The sequence below is a fragment of the Anarrhichthys ocellatus genome, unplaced genomic scaffold, assembly GCF_004355925.1.
Source record: "Anarrhichthys ocellatus isolate YVR2014 unplaced genomic scaffold, GSC_Weel_1.0 scaffold10, whole genome shotgun sequence".
Classification (NCBI taxonomy): Eukaryota; Metazoa; Chordata; class Actinopteri; order Perciformes; family Anarhichadidae; genus Anarrhichthys; species Anarrhichthys ocellatus.
In genome coordinates this window covers 4,857,782-4,879,475 of record NW_022280040.1, presented here as the reverse complement: position 1 = coordinate 4,879,475, position 21,694 = coordinate 4,857,782, and the positions used below count along the sequence as shown (strand labels likewise).

General features: G+C 42.7%; 4 protein-coding genes across 6 annotated transcripts in view; all 4 read right to left on the bottom strand.

The window, feature by feature from the left end:
- Positions 1-8,520, bottom strand: part of oxsr1b (oxidative stress responsive kinase 1b) — a 37,347-nt gene extending 28,827 nt beyond the window's left edge. For all 3 annotated transcript variants that reach the window (XM_031849945.1, XM_031849946.1, XM_031849947.1), the window contains exons 1-2: positions 7,527-8,520; positions 1,409-1,521 (exon numbers count right to left, since the gene is read on the bottom strand). In XM_031849945.1, the coding sequence (XP_031705805.1) occupies positions 1,409-1,521; positions 7,527-7,596 (183 nt within the window). In that variant the 5' untranslated portion in view covers positions 7,597-8,520. The remainder of the gene's footprint in view (positions 1-1,408; positions 1,522-7,526) is intronic.
- A 103-nt stretch (positions 8,521-8,623) lies between these two features.
- On the bottom strand, positions 8,624-12,275 carry myd88 (MYD88 innate immune signal transduction adaptor). Its single transcript, XM_031849950.1, has 5 exons — positions 11,845-12,275; positions 11,332-11,463; positions 9,971-10,148; positions 9,476-9,567; positions 8,624-9,376 (listed from the first exon to the last, which is right to left on the bottom strand). Exons 1-5 carry the CDS (start codon positions 12,179-12,181, stop codon positions 9,222-9,224), a joined length of 894 nt encoding a protein of 297 aa, XP_031705810.1. The 5' UTR covers positions 12,182-12,275; the 3' UTR covers positions 8,624-9,221.
- Positions 12,276-12,389: 114 nt separating this feature from the next.
- On the bottom strand, positions 12,390-17,488 carry cry-dash (cryptochrome DASH). Its single transcript, XM_031849949.1, has 14 exons — positions 17,331-17,488; positions 16,441-16,613; positions 15,926-16,019; positions 15,698-15,828; positions 15,412-15,572; positions 14,986-15,074; positions 14,794-14,867; positions 14,608-14,697; positions 14,417-14,496; positions 14,269-14,328; positions 14,000-14,157; positions 13,722-13,841; positions 13,418-13,594; positions 12,390-13,122 (listed from the first exon to the last, which is right to left on the bottom strand). Exons 1-14 carry the CDS (start codon positions 17,391-17,393, stop codon positions 13,015-13,017), a joined length of 1,578 nt encoding a protein of 525 aa, XP_031705809.1. The 5' UTR covers positions 17,394-17,488; the 3' UTR covers positions 12,390-13,014.
- Positions 17,489-18,082: 594 nt separating this feature from the next.
- The window catches only part of map3k22 (mitogen-activated protein kinase kinase kinase 22), a 36,269-nt gene continuing 32,657 nt past the window's right edge, over positions 18,083-21,694 (bottom strand). Inside the window, exons 17-18 of the mRNA XM_031849983.1 lie at positions 20,998-21,175; positions 18,083-20,272 (exon numbers count right to left, since the gene is read on the bottom strand). Of these exons, the coding sequence (XP_031705843.1) occupies positions 20,044-20,272; positions 20,998-21,175 (407 nt within the window). The 3' untranslated portion in view covers positions 18,083-20,043. The remainder of the gene's footprint in view (positions 20,273-20,997; positions 21,176-21,694) is intronic.

Below are 21,694 nucleotides of genomic sequence, written 5' to 3'. Positions count from 1 at the left end.
CGAGGACGAACCCCCCCCCAAGATTTCTGGAGGATGAATCAGGGGAAGGCGGGGCCTGAGGACGACCACAGGCAAGAAATCCGACCTCGCTGTATTCCATGTGACCGCCTGCTCCGAGAATCAGGAGCAGCATTCCCCTGATTCATCCTCCAGAAATCTTGGGGGGGGGTTCGTCCTCGGTTTTTGCCAGCAAGTAGTGAGAAATCTCGAGCACTGATCTTCCATGCGCACGTATAAGCTTACAAGTTACATTCACAGACTTTTGGATGAGAGCTATAGGAGCGCGGACTGGGGAGAGGAAAAAAAATCCACCAATCACACTTCTGGGTCCAATCTAACAGCAGCTCATTTTTCCTCAGTGTCAGACCACAACCTGACACCTGGTGCATGTGGAGCACTGGAGCAAAAAGGTAATGGACAGCTAACATGCAATTTTCTATATTGTGCCCAAGAAACTCCCTGCCATCTCCAAAGCTAGAGCACCTGATCATCTCTATGTGCAGGGGGAGCCCGATATAATCCTTCCACCTCTTGCAGCCACGTCGTAAAAGCACATGTCGTACAGTAAATGATGTGCCGAGCTGCAGTACGAGATTGCATTGAGGCTATAAAGACCCCGTACGGCCTTCAGGAAGATGTCCCACGGTGGTCTAATAGTTTCCTGGCAATAAGTGGACTCCTTTTTTTTTTTTTTTTTTCCAGAGAGCAACCGGAGTAGCGTTTGAGGGGATGGGGATGATCGGAGGAGGGCTCGGAGAAAACGAGTAATGAAAAGCAGAGGTGGAAGTAACTCCATCCACACGCAGAGACCGCAGAGGCAAAGCCCCCAATGAAATCTGGTGCTGTGAGGAAGTAGTAGAGTAGAAGGTCACAAAAATGTCCCACGGCCAACTGAAATCTCATTTAGTCACCCCTTATCAAAAATAATGTCAAAATGTTTTTTAAATGTGTATTTCATCACTTTTTTATTATTAAAAAAGGAAAGAAAAAAGGTCTTTGGGGGAAAAAAATCAGGAATGTCATTTACATTGAAGCCGGCTGGAGGGGCGTGTCGGGGTCTGATTGACAGCCGGTGTTACACCAAGGGAACGAGAGACAAAGTAAATAAACTCGCAGTGTAGCCTGCATGTCATCGGCCGAAAGCGTGCTGATGGTGGTGTTGAGGAGTGAGGACCACCACGCCAGCATCTAACTCGGACCGAAGGGACATTTGCAGGTACGTTTACATGCTGTTTGACGAGCTGCAGCTGAGCAGCTAAGTTAATTAAGCATCTAGCGTGCTGAATGTTTGTTCGGTCGCTCGGACGAGACGTGAAACAGTCTGTCTCTTGTTATGAAGCAGGCTGCTATCCCGTCTGCTCAGCCAATGTAGACCAAAATGTACGTAGCAATGTTGAGGGTCTCTTACCAGGAGTTCGTCCATACTCGTCTGGCACTTCTCGAGGTTGATTCGTTTGATGGCCACCTTCTCCTTGCGTGGTACACAGTAGGCAGCTTGAACCACTGCGGTGGCCCCGCTCCCTAAAACAGACAGGAAAACAACACATTATCAGGTTGACTATGATTCATCGTCATCTCAGGCAATAAAAGAATGTTAGTGCGGTTGTGGAACCCAACTTTGGCAACATGCAGCACATTCATTTCAGGTCATATTCACATCCTTAGGCTGCCCGCGCATCTTTTAATTGTTTGGCCCTTCTTTAACCTCTGTCTACAACCAAAAATAATGGCTACTGTAGGATAACAAACCTAACTTTTAGCATTACTTTAAAATCTTCCCGAGTTCAAGAAGGTTAAGCACAGTTCTGCTTTGACAGTTCATCCGATTTTCTCCGTGGCACAGCTTGAACATCATTAATTATGAATCAGATTTCCCAAATGCTGCCTGATGAAGCGGGTCTGATTGGGGCCGGTGACTCCCCAGCGGGGTCCGGTAGGAGGTTTACGCCAGAGAGGACCAAAGCTCAAACCTTATACCTCAAATAAACTTTGATATACTGTTGAAAAAGTTTTCCTTACCACCTTTTCTAAAAGTTCGCTCACAGCATCAGTGGAAGGTTTATGCTAAGTTACATCACAACTTCTATTCTAATGTACTAAACAAACAACACATAGATTATAATCTGATTAAATCCTAAATCCTACAACAGTGGGCTAATCTCTATTTTGAATAATGTGAGTAGAAGCTTGTAATATCCTCCCAGGAGAGGTGCGCCTGTTGTTTCTGCTCTGTGTGAGGTGACTTCACTGCCCCCTCAGTGCTCTTATTTAATGTCACACACACACACACACACACACACACACACACACACACACACACACACACACACACACACACACACACACACACACACACACACACACACACACACACACACGGCTGTTTCCACAAGATCTCTGGAGTACACGTGACGATGAGAGCACATTGTCCTCTGGCAACAGGCTCCGGTGAGTGAAAGAGTGAGTGGTGAGTCTGTCCGCCTTCCAGTAAGCTTTTACTAACCTCCTGTGCCCTCATCTTCATCGCTATGCCCAAATATTAACAAAGTGCTCATTGTTTGGAGATTTCAGCGAGCCAGTTGTGTATGGAGGTTTTAAAAAAAGGAGCTATATAACAGAAAAAAAAAAAAACAGTTCTCTGATTTTAATTAAAAAGAAAAGCTGTCCCTGAAGACATGTCAGCATTTTATTTAAGATAATTATAACTTCAGGCTATATTAGAGACACGGAGAACAAAACAGCATAAACTTATTTAATATAGCAGAGACTGAGATTAACCACAAAGTCTTGTCCTCTAAAATAACCAATAAAATTGCAATTTCCTGGTAATTTCCTGTACTTAACGGACGGTCACTTAAAAGCCCCATGAATATACTGTGTGTGAAAGCCTACAGTTACAGCTGCAGTGGGTGCCATCTATTGACTGGAAACCTCTGACAATGTGTGGGCGTGCATTGCCCAACTCTCCCGCATCCAAGTAATCACAGCTTACTCCGCCATTGCACAGGGCTGTAAATATATATCCCCCCCCCCCCCCCGTCACCTCGACCAGCAGCAATACCAAACAAACCTCTGGAGGATGGCCAGTGATGGGCAGCTCAGCCTTGGCCGGACCACGGGGAGCCAGCTGCCCTGTACACGTCGGGAGTGTAAATTCCCCCAAGCAAACAAACAGCCAGTTGTCAGGGGTAGCTGGACAAGCTGGAGAGCATATATGTGTGTGTGTGTGTGGGGAGGATGAAAAAAAGGGGAGATTGTTGGGTTTGCAGGATACAAGGTCAAGGAGCACCAAGGCTACAAGCCAATTAGACTGAACACTAGCCAGTTGGAAACTGGAGGTAATGTAGACCTGATGCTCTTTGATATGTTCTACTTCCTGGCTTGGCACAATGTTATTCTGAGTAGTAGCTGTGGTTCTAATATTTGTATCCAGTTACATGATTATTAAATATTTTACAAGGCCTGGGAGGTTTTAACCAAGATGAGTGATGATGATGCACACAGTGGGAACGGAGACACAGCCTTATCTTGTAAAATAGGCCACACAACGTCTCATCACTGCCATTCTCACAGACCAAATCATCACCACCCTCTCCGTCCCGAATGGGAGGAAGCACACAAAAGAGCCGTTCTCACAACAAGCGAGCACTGCAGCAGTGCCGGGGCTTTGAAAAAGTCAACGTCTGATCTGCTACACAGTCCGGCACAGACATAAAGGCTGCAGGTCGTGCAGTCAGTTTGTTTTTCTCCTTCGTAAATGACTTAATAAATGATCATATTACAACCAGAACAGGAATCGGCTCTTTACAAATACAGATTTAAAAAAAATCGACTTCCACTGTTCCTCCAGAGGCACAGACGCAAGATTTGACTTGTTTTGGAAGCAGACGGCTAAATCAAATCTATATATTAAGTTACCACATTAGCTGAAATCGAATGAAGACGATCCAGCTGAAAATATGGTGTGTTGACGCAGCTGAGGGACAGTTACGTAGCTTGTTTGGTTTGTTGATTTCCAGTTGTTGCCATGGTTGACTTCTTATCTTTCCATTTTAATTCCATTTAAATTCTCATAGTGTTAACATGTTAAGATAAACAGCCTAGAGACAAAAAAAAACCTGCTCTTCTTATTTTATAGTTTGTGTCGGAAGCCAAATAAAACCCCAAAACCTAAGAAACCTTTTTTTTTTTTTTTTACCCCAACCATGTACACTTACACCGACTCCTTCTCGTTAACAGCACTTAACATGTATAACAATCCAACACCTCCATTCCTAAAAGACGTTTAGCTGCACTCTGTTAAAGCTCTAGATGTAAAGGTCTACCCCGGGTAGTGAAAACAAGTTGCAGACAGGGTGGGACAAGATGATCACTCTGGGGGGGGGACGACATTGACACAACAATCATGATCTTTGAAATAAGCACCCAATGTTTTCTGTAAGCATGTTTCCTCAAAACAAGTCTCATGAGCATTATACTATAACCTGCCGATTTGTGAATGGTCATGAGAGATTCGTTTTGCTTCACAATGAACCTCACTGTTTAGCTATAAATACTGCAGTGAGGGCTTGCCATTATGAGTGTAACTTCACCCCCAGGTCTGAGCCTAATCCACCCGCTGAAAACAAAAAAAAGTGGGCAAGGAGCTGAGAGATGAAACACCGGCAACATCCGTTTTTTGAGCAATTTTCATGTCACCAGCAGAGTGTGCAGCACCTCAACCAGGCCAGTTTGGTGCCTGACGTCAGTCGTCTTTTAATACAGTTCCTCTGCATACCTGGCTGACATTCAACATGTTATTCAAAAAGGTACAATGACGAATGACACACGTGAAAACAATTGCTCCAGTAGCTTCTTCATTTTTTTCAATGAAGCAACAGGGATGAAACATGGCTGCCGGTGGATACAGACAGTAGAAGCAGAAAGTTCCAAGTCCACATCTGCCAACATGAATGATCTGAAGTCCAGAATGAGAAACAAGCAGTGGGGTTGTTTTCAGTGTTTTTCTGTCCAGTGAAATGAGTGGGTGTGAACCATGTAATAACAAGTCCTCTTTCCCTGGGGAAGTTACCAAAACAACAGCTCTGCTGGGTATGCAGGGCCATCCTCAGACCACCAACCTTCCAGCTGAGCCGCAGGCAACATCACACAGCATCTCCCCAACAGTTTCTGGTAAGAGTGGTGACTTTAAGTCTGCAAAGCCTCTAGTATCTGTTAACAGGTTTTAAATGCTGCGTAACCAAGTAGAACTGAAACCGTCAGTCACTATCGATGAGTCAGTGACGCCTTAAGCGGTTAAAACATCAGTACCACTGAAAGTCACGATGGAGAGAAAAACCTAAATTAAAAAAAATCTATTTATATTAACTTTCTATAATAAAAAGCAGCCTGCACACATTTGGTGATTTTAACTACTGCATTTGTGTTTACCCACTCTCCTCCCTGAATACACACTCCAAAACACCACCCACCCCTGACTGTTGTGCAACCTCGAAAATACCTGTATACCATCCCAACATGAAGCAATATCTTTGGCAAATTCAAGTTACCAACTTCTCCCTACTGAGGCTTCCTACTGTAGTTCAATTATCTACTGTGATTTATGTGAAGATGGTAACCTGAGGAAGGGACTCTGATTTAGTGTGATCCCCCATCTACATGATAAGAACAGCAAGAGCTCTTCAGTGAGTCCATTTATCGCAAAAGCCTATTCTCCAACATTTCCACATCGTGAACCAAAGATAAGGAGTTAGGGGGAAAAGGTATGTTTTTAAACCAATCACCCATCTAGTAGGACGCCTGAAAGAGACAACTGCATCAAGCTCAACCTTTAAAGCCGAGTTGGGAATATGAAGTAAAGGCTGTCTCAGAGGGCAGAGAGACGGAGAGACAGAGAGAGACAGAGAGACAGAGAGAGACAGAGAGAGAGAGAGAGAGAGAGAGAGGAGTGTTTGTGTAATTTGAACAGAAGCAGCCAAACAGGACGACTTTTCTTGTTTAACTTGTGTTCACGCAGAGCCTGGGAACACAGCCTCACACAGAGGGTTTTGCTAATTTAGAAGATGTACAAGGTAGACCGACCCCTTCAAATTTAGGAGTGCAACTGGTAATCACTTCTCGCCAAGCGCAACGTAGTCCAACCTTGAAATAGCCCAACCAGTTTCAAACCAATGCTGACCATTTGTGTCGCACACTGCGTAGGAAAAAGCCACAGAACTGGTTTCTAAACACAAGGGGGGCTTTTATCTGTGTGCATGATAAATTGCAGGTGTGTTATCTTGTAGGGTGCTCCGGGATCAGATTTTGCAAGAAAGTGGGAATGTCGAAATGAGTTACAGTTAAGTCTTTTAAAAAATATACAAAAAGGTTAATTTAAGGCCCCGCAGAATGGACCCACTATAAACACAGATTCCCTGCAGAGGAAGCACACACCACTTAGGTAAAGTAAACCGGAGGCACAAACTGACTGATTTGAGAGGACAATACGTTGCTTATATGGTGCACACTCCTTCTACTTACTAAACAAAAGTCAGCCAGAAAAGGTAGGACAGGGTCAGGTATTTATGGAGGGGAACTAGTCAGAACCTCAAAAGTAATAGCAGTCATTCCAACCTGCAAGCCATTCTCTAGACACCCTGAGGCTTAACATGGCACACACAGGAAAGGTGTAACGAGCCTCCTGTCACACTGGAGGAAATGTGGCCATGCAAAGCAATTATACTGTGCTGTAAAAAAAGAAAAGCCTTCTAGACTAACTGGATTCATTAAAGGCAGTAAATCACCCAAAACGATAGGAAGTCTAATCTCTGCACTCTGCACTAGCAACGCCAGTGTTTTGGAAAAAAAGTTCTGTGTTTGAATATCCAGTGAAGTGTATTTTAATTGGGAATGGGCGTGAACACACACACACACACACACACACACACACACACACAGAATAAGTGTATCAAGGTCTCTGTCAGTGGTCGCTGGTATGCTTTAGCATTTACAGAATGTTATTTATAATGTCACTTTAAAAACCTATGCAGGATGGGTTCAGTCTAATATAACTTAACACTGACACATTTAAACGAGATATATAGTTCAAATACTTGTAATTTCATATATACGGCACCCTTTATCCAGAGTGCGTTACATACATACATACATACATACATACATACATACATACATACATACATACATATGTTACGCTAACGTTGGCTGTTCACATACTCGACTGGTCAATGAAAGCGGTTCTATTCCAGCAAATAGTCATCCCCCTGACAAGACAGTACCATTATGACGCTCGTTTATGACTTCGGCGTATCCCCGGTGGACGGGGCTAAAACCGCTCTCACTACTGGAAACATTTCACAGACTCCAAGTCACAACACCGCCCCGGCTAGGAGTGCCAAGTTGCCGAAACGTGATGAACTTAACATCGCTCCAGAGTGAGAAGATGCCGGAGCCTGTGTTAGCCGTGACAAGCCTCAGACTGTCGGTTCACGTATACGTTAAAGCTAACAAAGCTATGGATCACCTACCAATCACCTCGTGCAGCTCATAATCATCTTTGTTGATGGACCAGGTTTGGGAGCTCAGGTCCTCCGACATGGCTGAGGAGAATGCCGAGGCCGTCCTATCTCTAGAGAGGTGGTGAATCCAAAGACCGTGCGTAAAAAGAAGTCAAAGTAATCCAAACAGGACCAACGAGGGCGACACTTCCCCTTCTTATCGAATCCTGCAGCACTCCTGTCATTCCCAAAGTTTGACACGAGCGTAACAGCCCCGCCTACCGCATTCCTACTGAGCAAACGTAGACCTTCCCGGCGGACATATTGAGTGTGGGACCGCAAAGTGCTCCAGTGAAGTCATTCAGGGAGAAACTAGCGGTTTGGGCTACAGCTGAATACACTGCGATACATACAGTAACCGTTCAAAAAACGGTAGCTACATACATCCAGACTTTTGCATACAATTAGATCCGGGAATTTTACTGTATGTGTAAAAGCAGGCGCTACAACGAGTGTGCAAATATTAGGTAAAAGGGCTATAAACCTATGGGTAAATAATGCCCCAAAAACGAGTCAAGCCTTTGGGTTCCGCCACAGATTTAATGGCGGGTTGCTTTACAAAGGATTTAATTTGCCTAGATTTGAGCCTAGCAGGCATTCGTTCTTCTCCTAAAGCAAACAAACCAAATATGTGTTGCTCACATTAACCTACAGCACTCTCGGTTCTTTCTCACCCAGAACAATTTCATTCATTTGGGCACGTTTAGTCATTAAATGGGTTGGGAAGTTCTACCTGACAAACTATACTCAGGGCCAAAAATGTCTCACTATAGGAGACATTCTGTCCTCTGATTGGACAGGACACAAATACACTGCTCTGTGATTGGATGATCATGTGTTAACTGTAAAACGAGTCTTTTTTACAGCATTCAATTAGCGACACCTCCGTTGGTTAATTTTATAACACGCAGGACTTTGCACAATCGCGACACATGCTGGAGAACATCAGAACATATTGTGCTTTTGTAACAGAATAAAATACTTTTTTTTATTTTTTTACATAAAAGTAAAATGCCCTTGAAAAATGTGTTAAAATTATTTTGAGGAAATAATATTCAGACCATTTATTCAATGTAGAATAAATTCATTTTAATAAACTGTTCTGAAAAGACCATATCAAAAGTACAAAATCAAGTGTAAAGACATCATTGAGACAGACAGAGAAAGCGAGAAAGGCAGGTGTCAGCAGTCAGTAAAATTGAACAAGTGGAAGAATCACAATATCTCTTCCTCTTAGGCTCCAATCTCACCTAGAAGTTGAGTCTCAAGAGGAAGTGGCCAGCGCAAAAAACACCACAACTCTATCATAGAGCATTTAGTACAGACTGCCCCGAAAACAAACACATCCTGTTAGCCAATAAATACAAAACAGCGACAGGCACAACTTCCTCTTGAAATAAAATCATGGCTTTGTGCAGTGAGAACTTTGCTGATATTTGGTATCCTTGTGCAGCGTTTTATAGTGACAATATCCAGAAATCACTATTTCATCTTCCTAGGAAACACAAATAGTTTCCACCATAATGTACTGTATATCGTATAAACTCAGCATGTGTTCAGAAACCAGCAGGACATGGATCACAAGCAATGGTGTATACTGTGATGTTTGGTCATTATCCAAACCTTATCCCGACCTTTAAACACAATTTACTGCCTGGTCCATGGTTATGGCAGTGAGAGAGCTTTCCCCAGCCGTATCCAGAACCAGGCCTGAGTGCAGGGCCGAGTGTAGTCACATATGGTGAGGAAGCGTAAGATGCTGGGGAACGGCTTTGTCATGGGCTTGTACATCACTGGAATAAGCCGTTTACTTTGAGCTCCTGAAACAGAAGAAAGAAGGAAAAAGGTAAGTTACATACATGCGCAGGCATATGTCGGATAAAAAGGGAGCTGTTAGACATAACATAAATGCAACTTACCGGGACAGAGACTGAGAGCAAACTTGGTCTGAAAGTCACAGGCATCGCTGTCGAGGTATTCGTCAGAGATCACCACCACCATCCTCTTACACCTGCACAGAATAGCCAATATAGAAATGAGGGAGATTTTAAGACGGAAAACTTTGATTTCTTGCTCTCTGGTGGCTTTCTATATCTAAAGCCAAAATGAAACCGTCATTAGGAAAGTTTAGCTTTCTGCTGTAACTGAAACTTTCACGTCTTTTGTGTATGGGAACTTTCAATATAAAAAATGTTTTCCCCCCCCATACAGATTATTAACGGAGCCATATAGAAGGTAGAATATATTGTGTTAACTGTTAATGAGCAGCAGCAGCAGCAGGCCTGGTTTATATCGGTCCTGGCACACAGAAGTCTGCGTTGCATCGCAAAAGGGAGCGTGCTTTGGCCTCCCCAGTTTGTTTGAACTGGCCAGATAACCAGAGCAAACACGGTCAGCGCGTGTCCATATCCCACCTCTTCTCAATGAGCTCACTCGTGATGGACCACACACAGGAGCCGGGGAGGACATCTCGGTCGAACACACACAGCTTCAGCTTGTACTCGGTCTGTTCCAGCTCGCGGATCATCTCACAGACAAACTGAAAGTCCTTCTGGCAGTAGCAGATGAAGGCATCAAACATCTCAGGAGCACCTGGATTCAATTCAGTCAGATTAAATTCAATAACACATATTTAATCACCAGGAAGCAAAACATGAGCATGACTGTGCAGCTGTGCAGCCGTGAGTGATTAGTGAGATTAGGATTAGAAAACATGTGCTGAAAGCTTTTGCTGTGCAATGCCTTACCACAGAAGATGAAGCCGCTATCACTATCTCAAATCTGACTTGAGCTGATGTAAGTGCTATGATAACTGCATCGCAAAGTCACACATTTATAATATCTTCGCCCCCACATGACATTTTGCGGGTCATGAAGACTTGTCATGAAGAACAAGACAGGTAGTGTTTTTAAACATTATAAACTATTGATTGTTTGCAACCTAAAGTCATTCTAATTATTGAAGGTGTCTATTTCATTTTCACTTTTCATCTTGCATTTATGCATACTCATAATCTGTTCTCTTGCAGTTGGACAGCCCTCTAACAAGTCAGGCACGACATATGTAAACAAACTTTTAGCTTATACATTGATCATAACATTAACCACCGCTCAAAGTGTAGCTGACTGTAACACAACACAACACTGTCCGGCAATTTTGTTATTACCAGTGGTGGAAGAAGGAAGCAAATCCTTTACTTGAGCAAAAGTATTAATACGATATCATCTAAATGTACTTACTTATTCACATTTTATCAGAAAAGTTTAGTCATTTTCCAAAATGTCCTCATTTAGAGTGTTATAACATGATTGGATTATTATTACAGGTGTATTAACATGTAATCAGCATTTTACTGTTGCAGTTGGTTCGTTATATACTTTTGGGCCTTTCGTCATATTTTGTCTGATTATGTTTTCTGTGTAAAAAAATCTGCAAAGTACCTAACTCCAGCTGTCAGATGAATGTAGTGGAGATAAAAGTACAATATTACAACAATAGAGTGGAGTGGTATAAAGCTGTAAAAAAAATAGAAATATTCAAGTAAAGTGCTTCAAAATTGTATCTACTTTTGTAAATGTACTTTGTTTCATCACTGGCCAGAACGAATGAATTCATCTTATGCAACCTAAAAGGCAGCTCTACTGTGGCAACAGTGTCATGCAACTTGAGAAGCACAGATTAGTTGAATTACTGCGAGTGTTGCACAGCAGTTTTCTGGTTTGTATTAGTTTTTCTTGATGCAAACAAAGATACGAAGCTCAAAGATATACCGACCATCAGGGTCGTCCTCCAGGGTGAGACCAATCCTCTCCGGGGTGCGAGCGTGACAGCTGTCCACCTCTGGGACCTGAAGAGGGGGTTTAGCATTCTTCTTCCGTTTCTCACAATACTTCCTGACATCCACATCTGGGACGAAGAAAGATGTGCATGTGAATTACAGCACACATACACACACGCAGAGACACGCACGCACAAGTTTGCATACAATAATTTGGGCCAGATGTTATAGAAAGTTTTTTTTTTTAGCACAAATGTGTTGTCATACTGGTGAAATATAGATACATTGGAGTTATCCTGCACATGTACACTCATACATTCAGAATTCTTGTATTAGTCGATTTTGTAATATGAAAGTTCAAGCATGTGAATCACTTCCTGAAGTAGCTCTAGGGGCAGGAGGGGCGGTAAAAAAAATAAGCTTATACGATAAGTTAGTGCCTCTTATGTTGGGTACTTGTGCCCATGATACACGCATTTACAACCAAAATCCCAATGACACCAACGCACCCATCAGAGGACGGAGATCCTCCACGATGTCTCCCCTCTCCACCTCCTCCAGGATCGACAGCAGCTTCCCGACCGTCGCGTCAGTGGAGCGGGCCTGCCATTCCTCCAAGACGAACTCGGTGGGACTTTTTGACACCCCGTAGTTCTTTATCTCCAGGTAATTGAAGCCCATGGCCTCTGCCACGTCCATCCAGTCCGCGGCCACTGCGTTTCTCGGGTTCAGGTACAGTGCCAACTTTTTCCGCACACTCATGTTCAGCGCAACGGGAGGAACCGTCCACAAATCAAATTCGGAATCGACGCAAGCCATGGTCGAAAGTTTTCCCGGAGACGACATGCTTTAGTTAAAACACAAAACAGGGTGACATTGTAACGAAAACACAGCGTGATATGACGTTCTAAGTCCGGCGTCTAACAGCCTACCTGTTAGTGGGAGCAGGAGGAAGTGATGCAAAACAGTGCGCGCTGCGTCACGCGGGGGAGGGGAGTTACTGTTTACCTTCACAGTGTCCAAAAAGTGCGCTTGCACAAGACTAGTTTTTATTTTGGTATTATCGCGTTAGAGACCGAAAACTACAGAAATATGTATATTACTGTTGAGTGCAATAGAGGGAAGTAAAGGAACTTGTTGGTGGAAAATTTCCACTGGAAATATAGTTAATCTGTGTTGAAGTGTTTCTGTTAGATCGACTCTACCTCCTTGTGTGATAAAACCTCATTGCAGAACAAAATCTCTTCATTTAGCAATTTTATTTGATAACCGTCACATATAGGCTACCTCTGTCAATGAATACAAATAAACTGTATATCCAAACAGACATAAAAAGAGAGCAAGAAAAAAAAAAATATCTGCACAAAAACGATCAGCAGATAAATGTTCCACTGCATCAAACTAAAAACCACATTGCAGCTTTATCGGTTGCTGCAGTCTAACAGGAAACAAGTCCATAAAAGGCGCTTTATGGGGCTATTCTTTTTCCAAGAACTGATGGCATGTGGGTAGATCAGACATGTTCCAGCAGAACATGCATTTCCTCAAATGCTAATCGGACAACTTCCCTCAATCAACATGACAGTGTGCACAACACAGATTTTACAGCAACAGTCCCAAGTTTGCATCACTGGAGCTTCCATCCTCTGAGCATCCGTCCATGTGTTCAGTGTTTGCTTTCACAGGTTTTTGCTTCTGGAGAAATAAAAATCAATGCCTCGGTCCCGATGTTGTTTGGAAGTGTGAGATGGGCCCTTCTTTCCTCTCGGCGAAGGCCCCGTGCCACTCTGACAAAAACAGGAAAACAAACATTTGCCTTTACTGTGATGTTTTAAAAGGCAACATTTCCTGTTTCAACCATTAAGTATTCTTGTTTGCCAGAGGTGGAATACATATTCAGAGCCTTTACTTATGTATAAATACGCCATTACAAGTAAAGTACTGCATTCAAAATCGTACTTTAGTAATTAAATGTTGCTGATGATTAACTTGTACTTAAGTATTAAAAGTAAAAGTACTCTTTCTGCAGAAAAATGGCTCATGTGAGTATATCTATCCACTTCCCTTTTCTCAAGCACTCACTGGTTTCTTGTTAACGTGTCTGCTCCATTCAGGAGCCATCACGATGGGGGTGGGGTAGGTCTCACCGAGGGTCACATGAGCGTGCGACAGCGAAGCGGTGCTGAGGGTCCAGGGCGCGTGCACGTCAGCTCCCCTGATCCCCTGCAGCTCAGGAACCCACTGCCGCACATAGTCGCCCTAAAGCGGACGCACGTTTAACCAAAACACCCATCAGCGACTGAAATCTCCAACAATGGCAAGCTCCAAAACAAAAAAAGTCAAAAGGGAAATGAAACAAAAAATTCATGCATCTTCTCAAACATACATTGTTGTCGTAGTCGAGGCCTTGCTTGATCATGTTGAACTTCCTGTTCTCTCTGGGGTCATTTCCTATGCCAGCGCTGTACAGCCAGTTGCCATAGTTGCTGCAGACATCATGGTCAATCTTTGGAGGAAAATTTTAAATGAAAGATGGAAAGGCACTTGTGAGTATCATCATCTACACAGAAAATAAAAAGACTCAGGTACTTGTCAATAGATAAATCTATTTGTTAAATGTCTTAAAAATATAATTCCTCTTTTTGAAAGTTAAAACCTACTTACCAGAAGGTATTCAAACAGCTCAGCTCCCATCCTCCAGTCCAGGCCCAAGTCTTTAGTGAGGAAGCTAGCAACATTCTGCCGCCCCCTGTTGGACATAAAGCCCGTCATCGCCAACTCTCTCATGTTGGCATCCACGAAGGGCACTCCTGTTCGTCCTTCTGTAATGATACATATTTTCAGCGACACTGTACATACACTATATATGCGCCTCTTTAAAGACAATACTTGATTTTACATTTTGTGAACTTAAGAGGAAAAATGGTGCAAACCTTTCCAAGCATTGAACAGCCCCATGTCCTTTTTCCATGGAACAGATTTTTCTTGAAGTCCTGAGATGAAATTACCATGAGCTTTACATTCATTTCTAGTGTTTGAAAAAAAAAAAAAGAAAATGTTGAATACATTTGCTAATTTTACCTTTGATCTGAAACAGTCTGTTTCCGTACTTGACGCCTACAAACTTGAAGTAATCCCTCCACAAAAGTTGAAAAATGACCCTGAAAGACAGAAATAAGGACAAATGTGTATTAGTTGTGACAAAACAATGGCCTATGATTGAGTAGATTTTATTTTCTACTGTTTTGTATCTCACTCATCTCCAGACTCACCAATATGTGCTCTGATTGGCTGTTCGCTCCCTCTCATACTGCTGGATCTGATGATAAATATACCTGGGGGAAAGGCAACCCATCGCCAGCCTGCAGAATGCCAGAGGAGCACCGTTAGTGATAGGAATGGAACATTAAACTCTAGTAAGCATTCAGCAGGAGAGGAAACGATACAATAACACTCACCACGGTGCAAATTTAGTGGAATAATCGGCACCAATCAAGCCATTACGAGTCTCCTTGTAGGTTGCAACTGCATCCTACAAAACAGAAAACATATATTTATTACACCTATAATACATCACCATATGAGTTCGTTTTTTTTTGCCATTTTGTAAGCAGCAAACTAGTGCCTGTTTGTAATGACGCTGTACTCACAGTGTCACAGAAATAGTGTTTGAGTCTGGCCAGAGCCTGACTTTCACCACCACTGCAGGGGAAGGCTGAGCGAGGATCAGCCGCAGGCTCTAGGAGAATAAAGCAAGGCAAGAATTTCAGCATCCGGCTGATTTCATACATGTTAAACTGTCCCTGATGTGCATTAAGACACGCAGAAGCATAAAAGCGTAATAATGTACATGGAAATCGAGCCGGTCTGCTCGCTCGCCGGCACTTAATGAGGAAATCTGTGCTCAGCAGTCTGCCTATTGGATTCTGAAAGTAGCAGCAGTGTCGATTTACTTAATAGAGGCACTGCATAAAATGAGCAATTTGTGCCTCCTTACTGCCAGCAGCATGTACAGACATTTATGCAAAAGTCAATTTAATAAGCACATAAAATAAAAACACAGGGATATATCGTACTGATACTGATATCAGTCTGTTCCAGGTCCTCCGCTGTTGGAATGGCTCCTTCCTCCAACCCTTGGGGGAGCGGCTTTAGCTGCTCAGGGGTTGGGAACAGAGGCCTCACTTTGCTCTGGGTCTCCACTGCCTTCCTGAACTCAGTGTACACATCAGGCAGCCTAACAAACCAGGAAGAAATGCTCTTAATCTGCATTTCCCACAAAAAAACTGCCAGAATCAAAAACAGGACGTTCAGCAAGAACATGGATGCTTTGTCCCAGGCGAGCCATATCCTCTCTCTCACCTGGACATGTTGTGAAATGGAAGATCATCTCTGTGGTACAGTGTCGACCCCCAGCAGGTGTGAACTTTCACCTTCATCTGTGCACAGACATCCTTCACTCGTTTCTCCACATTCAGTTCTTCCGAGGTCACCTGGAACATGAGTGCATGAAGTAACAACTGTCAAAATCGCTAGCGGATGTAATTAAAACGTGATCATTTTATTAAGAGAAGGAATGTTTGAAACTACCTCTTCATGGAACGCCACAGTGCAGACAGAGCCCAGTTGCTTGATGAGGTCTGCAACTACCTCCTCTGGTTTACCCCGTCTCACCACGAGGTTGCTGTCACAAACACATACACACAAAGTAAGTCCCAGACCATGCAAGCTGCATCCTGGGTAGAGAGCTAGCAACTTCCCCCTCACTGACCTGAAAGAATGATGGCAACAGTGTGTGCCGGACCCCTGTTAACATCAACATAACCTTCTAGAAGCTCAGGTGTGTCCTGATCCTGTTACAACTGAATCAACTAAATCCTAGAAAGCTGAGGACAAGATCTGTACCAAGTGTATGTGTAACAACAATATAATACACAAGTTCATGATCATTTTTAAATCTTGTAAAGAGATTATGGGTTTTTTAAATCTATAACAAAGACAGATCTACACTGTGGAGATATTCAGCAACATAAATAAAGCAGTAGAAGACACATGAATTGAGGTTATATACAGGAAGACCAGTCAACGAACAGCTGTTTAGTTACCTGCCCTTGCTGAGCATTGTGTTTCTAAGGTCCCTGATACTCTCCAGTAAGAAGTGCAGGCGGAAGGGGCCAGTCTTTGGTAGGTTGTAGTTGTACGTTCCCACATAATGTCTGGGGTCGAAGCAGTACAGTGGGACAATGTACTCTGCATTTCTTTGGGCCCAGTGGAAGAGCTGCATGTAGAGAGCACAAAGTATGGGACATACTATGATCTCTGAGGAAAAGTGACCATGGACTAATTGCAGCAAACACTTAAAAACAGTCAATTTAATTATTTGAGCAAACTGTTTTGGAATTAAAAATGTGACTACACAACTACACCATGCCAGCTAAAGCTAAAAACACACAACCTGAAATCTAAATTGCTGTTTCAGGGACACTAAAAGTAAACAGATGTATTTTCTTGTCAGTTTGGAAAATGTCGTCTTTTATTTTGAAAAGTTCAACCAGAAGTCGTAACGTTACATGTTGATGTCAACCTTCTCCAGTATGGCTGACTGACTGAAAAAAATGTAGTTTTGTCTTACAAAGCGAGGGGATAAAAGGCAGGAACTGTTTCTTAAAAACATAATCTGTGCAGTTCCTGTTATAAACTCAAAATTCCTGGTCATTTAACTGTGAAGAAGAGGCTTTAAATTATCAAGGAAGACAAACCGGAAGTAGCGTTGTTGTTGCTGGCGAAACAAAAGTAGCTTGATGCTAACTACAAATATACTAACTTAGCTAGCTACATATTATGCTGAAAATGTTCTCGTGTTGACGGTGACAAAGCAAATACTACATGCACACACAACGTTCAACAGACACGTTTACTTGCAGGTTAAATAGGTGCTCTGAAGTTTAATAACATTTCATGACTGTTTAGGCTCGTGAGAGATTCACAATCTTACCTCATTGTCGTGAAGACGCAAGTCGTTTCTCAGTAAACATATGACTGTACGGGAGGTAGACATACTTATTGTTTACAATGTAGCCGCAATAGTTGTGTTTAAGTGCTCGGTTATCAGAGAGAAGATTCTCCCGCTCGGGCAGAGTGGCTCCGTCACGTTGTCAGATACGTTATTACAAAACGTCACGTTTTGTAACATGAGTACTGCTTCTACCAGTGTGTACTGTACACTATACTGTATATACAGCTATATATATATATATATATACACACACACACACACTGGCAGGTCCGCCTCATTTATATACTTTTACATGAAGGGAATATAAGTTATTCAATATAATAAACTACAAGTGTACCTAATAAAGTGGCCAGTGAGTGTAAATTAAATCCAATCCATTTTATTATCAACTAAAATTGTTATTGTCCAAATTTAAAAGAAAGAAAGAAAAGGCAAATGGGAAAGGGGATTTTGAAGCATTGGTGATATTGTCATTAATAAATAAATTAAATTAGGAGCTAAAAAAGGATCAATAATTGTCTTTTTTTAGGGGAGAATCAAAACATTGAACTGAAAAACACATTTTTTAAATTGGATTTTATATCGTTTATTAATGTATACATCAGATAATGTAGTGCAAAAAAATAGGTATTAGCTCCGAAGACAAAAAATATAAGAGTGGATAAAACTGCAACAAAGACTTTCTAGGGCATTGCGATCACAAAAAAACACAATAAAATCACACGGGGAAATAGTCTTAGACCTTGGATTTATTAAGTTAAATGTACAAAAGATCAATGACTTGATACATTTCATGTTTCAAGGCTTTGTCATTAAGACAAAACAAACTCTGTCCCAATCGAAAGCCTCCCAGCCTTTTCCTACAGCCTACCAGCTTTCAAAGAGACAATTATACATACTCCTGTCTAAATCACAGTACAGTCTACTGTATAACGTAGCTATTTCATCAAATAGATTTGTATATAATGTAAAGAAATTTCATACAAAAGTGCAGAACAATATGTATTTACAGTATACTCTTTTTTTTTTTTTCCATATAAAAGAACTTCAGCAATCCTGTGTGTGCTCTCTACTGAACAGCTGCTCGCCTTATTAAGAAGCTTCCTGCTTTCGCAGTGAACATTTGTGTTTATAAGCAGACTCAGGTAAGGCACTGACAAGTTGTCAAAAAAAGATTTGATCATTCTTTAAGTGCCACTGCATTACAGCTAGCCAGGACACCTCAAATGCCAAAATCCCCAGTTAGGGTTTCATCTCATCGCCAATTTAGGGAATACAGCATTTAGCTCCATAATTCCACCGTGACCCTTTTTTGGCGACTTGTAATATCATCTCACACGACATCACACAGAGAGTGCTGTGCTGTCAGGTGGTCATTACGTGACCCATTCATATAGTGTGGAAAGCAAAGTAAAGGCATGGGGGTGACTGGATTCATTCTGAAGTTACAAAAAAAATGTAAACGAGACGCTTACTTCCATCTAATTCCAGAACTTTTCATACTAACACAATGTGACGTCAATGCATCTGATTTGGTCTGTGCAAGCCTACTGTGCACGAAGCTGCCGTAACATAGAAAAGGCTATAGGGCTCTGAGGTGACAAAACCAACGTGACTAATACTGCACAATTAACTCAGCCAGAAGTTTCGGCAACTTTTCTTTGGCCACTTTTTTTCCCGATGGACTCGAGGCTCACTGCCTGGGAAGCTGGAATGGATGTCACAGACTCCAACAGTAGTGTTGGTATTGCTTAATAGACATTGCACACTGTTGCAAAAGTTTGGTTCTTTTTTTTCATTTTATACCACACAACTCTCCTTTACGAAATTATATAAAAAAAAATGTTTCAAATAGAAAAATATCTCAGTTGATTATCCTGCATGTTGGAAACGTTTCAATGCATGATATCAAAAGTGCAACACTGGCATTCCTTCTAAATGGGGTTCTGAGTGCCATGAAAGTAGGGTAATGTAACCCTCTAAGATGTTTAAAAAAAAAAAAAAAAAAGACATTCTAACTTACAAACTCTTATTGTAAGGCGTTGACAACATGTTTACATATTTTTAGGTGATAATAGAAAAGTCATCGGCTGAGATGACTTTATATGTGTTATTGTATGTCATATAAAAATATTTACCATCTTAATTTCACACACAGCTAACTGAGGCTGATGTCTAACTTACAGTACTGTCAGATGTGATCAATGTCACCAGTCTGTCACGATCACATAGCGTCCGGCCAAACCTAGACCCTGTTCCGCGGCAGTAAATGAGTGTAAAGGCCCAGAAATCTCGAGAAGTCACTGCTCTCTCACGTCACTCTTCCTGCTCTTGTTAAAGGACAGCAGTCTGCAGCTTGTGAGACTGCTAAGTGCTTTCTCTCCTCAGTCCCCCTCCTGGGGCCAAACACCGTGACGCCTCGGAGGACTCAGGGGGTCTGACAGCAGTCAACCTGGCCTCTCAGTGAGTAATCCGGGTTGAGCTAGTTGGTGAGAGATGCAGGGGTTCCTGACAAGGCAGACACTGGTGATAGATGGCAGGGTAGGAGGTTGGAGTGATGCTGAGCCCTGGTGACGGGGGAGAAGAGGGGAGGGTGTGGGTCCCTGGGGATGGGGGCGGGCAGGCGAGGAGGGGAGGTGAGGTGCCGAGAGGCCTCGCAGGCAGGGGAGGGGAAAGGGGGGGTCCGCGGGCCTCAGAAGCAGCCCTGGACGAACGGGTGGCTGAGCAGCACGTCTGCAGTGGGCCGCCACTTCTCCTCCACGAACACCTGCCGCAGGAAGTCCCTGCTTGCGTCGGACACGCCCTCTGGAAGAATGGGCTTTGTAGGCTGGGTGGCAATCTTAAAAATGGCTGCCATGGCCTCATACTCCGCCCACGGAGGTTTCTGGGTCAGCATTTCCACAACAGTGCAGGCGACACTCCTGAGGACAAACAACATCAAGCAGAGTTGGTCGATTGTCAGAACATCTTATTTAATCACAGACGCATCAAAGGTTAGTTCACATGTAGTCTAAAGGGTTGTTTCTAAGCATTTATGTTTCTATATACTTATTGTACAAACTGTGGTTAGACACAGCGACATGTAATTGACAGCTGTAACTGGTTTTATTGCCTAATAATACAGAATATTGAAATTGAACTGTTACCAGCGTTGGCTCACATGTACTGCGACATGCATTATACCTGCATTATTTACACAACAGAGCATTATTTGTGAAAATGACCACAATGACGGAAAAGACAAGAGTCTAATGTATCAATAAATATACAACATGGTCATAATTATTTCACATTTTGTAGTACCAGTAGTCATAATCATGGTGTTAGTGTCCCGGGTGCAGAACATAATCTCACCATAAACTTTACAGATGTGGTATTTACTGCATTTGATTAAATTTTACAGGTTTCCATGTTGATTTATCCACCAACACAAATGAATATTCCAGTTTTATAATTCTCATTCAAGATAGTATTCATGTCTTGGTGACTGCTATATGTATTACTGCATGTAATGCTTCACCACCTGTTTCTTCAGGTCACTTTATTGCGACTGTATTTTTCTGCTTGTAATAAATGTTTTTTGTGCTGCAGCAGTGTAATATCCCCTCTGGGCCTCATTACAGCTCCGTCTGATGCGATTCCTTACCATACATCAGCCTTGCGGCCATAGCCCTCCCCGTTGATGACTTCCGGGCTCATCCAGTAGGGGGTGCCAGTGACAGACTTGATTCCTGTACCAGACATGCAGATGGTCTGGATACGTTTGCTGGCTCCGAAGTCTCCCAGCTTCACGTTCCCCGAGGAGTCTCTCAGGATGTTAGCACCTGGTGGAACGACACAACATGAGCGCAGAGTTTTTCAAGGGGTCTCCCGAGGACTGTCAATATCCTTTAAGGGATACTTTGACAGTTTGGAGGTTCAGTGAATGTGGTGCATGTGCCAGCACTTCAACTGACTGAACAACCTTAGGGGGGAAAGTAAACTTTTCCTATGGCTTGACAAGTCTGTGGTGACGGAGCGCCGGCAGACTTATTTAAAAAATGTCAAGGTATATCTTTTAGCAGTTTTTACACGAAAACCACACTGACTCAACTCCACAAACACTTTTATCACATTGGAGAAAGGCCTCGTTGGTTTACGCAAATCAGGAGATGAAATATTGATATATACTGCTCCACGTGGATCGAACCCCAACACCCGGCCTCCTCCTTCTTTAGTAATTTTCCGACATGTAGCTGTGTCTGTCCCATTTCCTTCAGGCGCTCCACTTGTTTGATCAGTGACTAATGTACACGTCACTCGCTCGCCACACCTACTGTAGGATGGCGGGCTGCAGAAAAGAG

Excerpts from the sequence above, each read along its gene's own strand:
- myd88 (XM_031849950.1), bottom strand. The coding sequence starts at position 12,181 with ATGTCGTCTCCGGGAAAACTTTCGACCATGGCTTGCGTCGATTCCGAA. Across the intron at positions 11,464-11,844 it reads GGATCTCCGTCCTCTGATGG|ATGTGGATGTCAGGAAGTAT; the intron begins GTGCGTTGGTGT and ends TCTTCGTCCCAG. Across the intron at positions 9,568-9,970 it reads AGTGAGCTCATTGAGAAGAG|GTGTAAGAGGATGGTGGTGG; the intron begins GTGGGATATGGA and ends TATTCTGTGCAG.
- cry-dash (XM_031849949.1), bottom strand. The coding sequence starts at position 17,393 with ATGTCTACCTCCCGTACAGTCATATGTTTACTGAGAAACGACTTGCGT. Across the intron at positions 15,829-15,925 it reads CTGTGGCGTTCCATGAAGAG|GTGACCTCGGAAGAACTGAA; the intron begins GTAGTTTCAAAC and ends CTCATGTTCCAG. Across the intron at positions 14,698-14,793 it reads TCCACTAAATTTGCACCGTG|GCTGGCGATGGGTTGCCTTT; the intron begins GTGAGTGTTATT and ends GGCATTCTGCAG.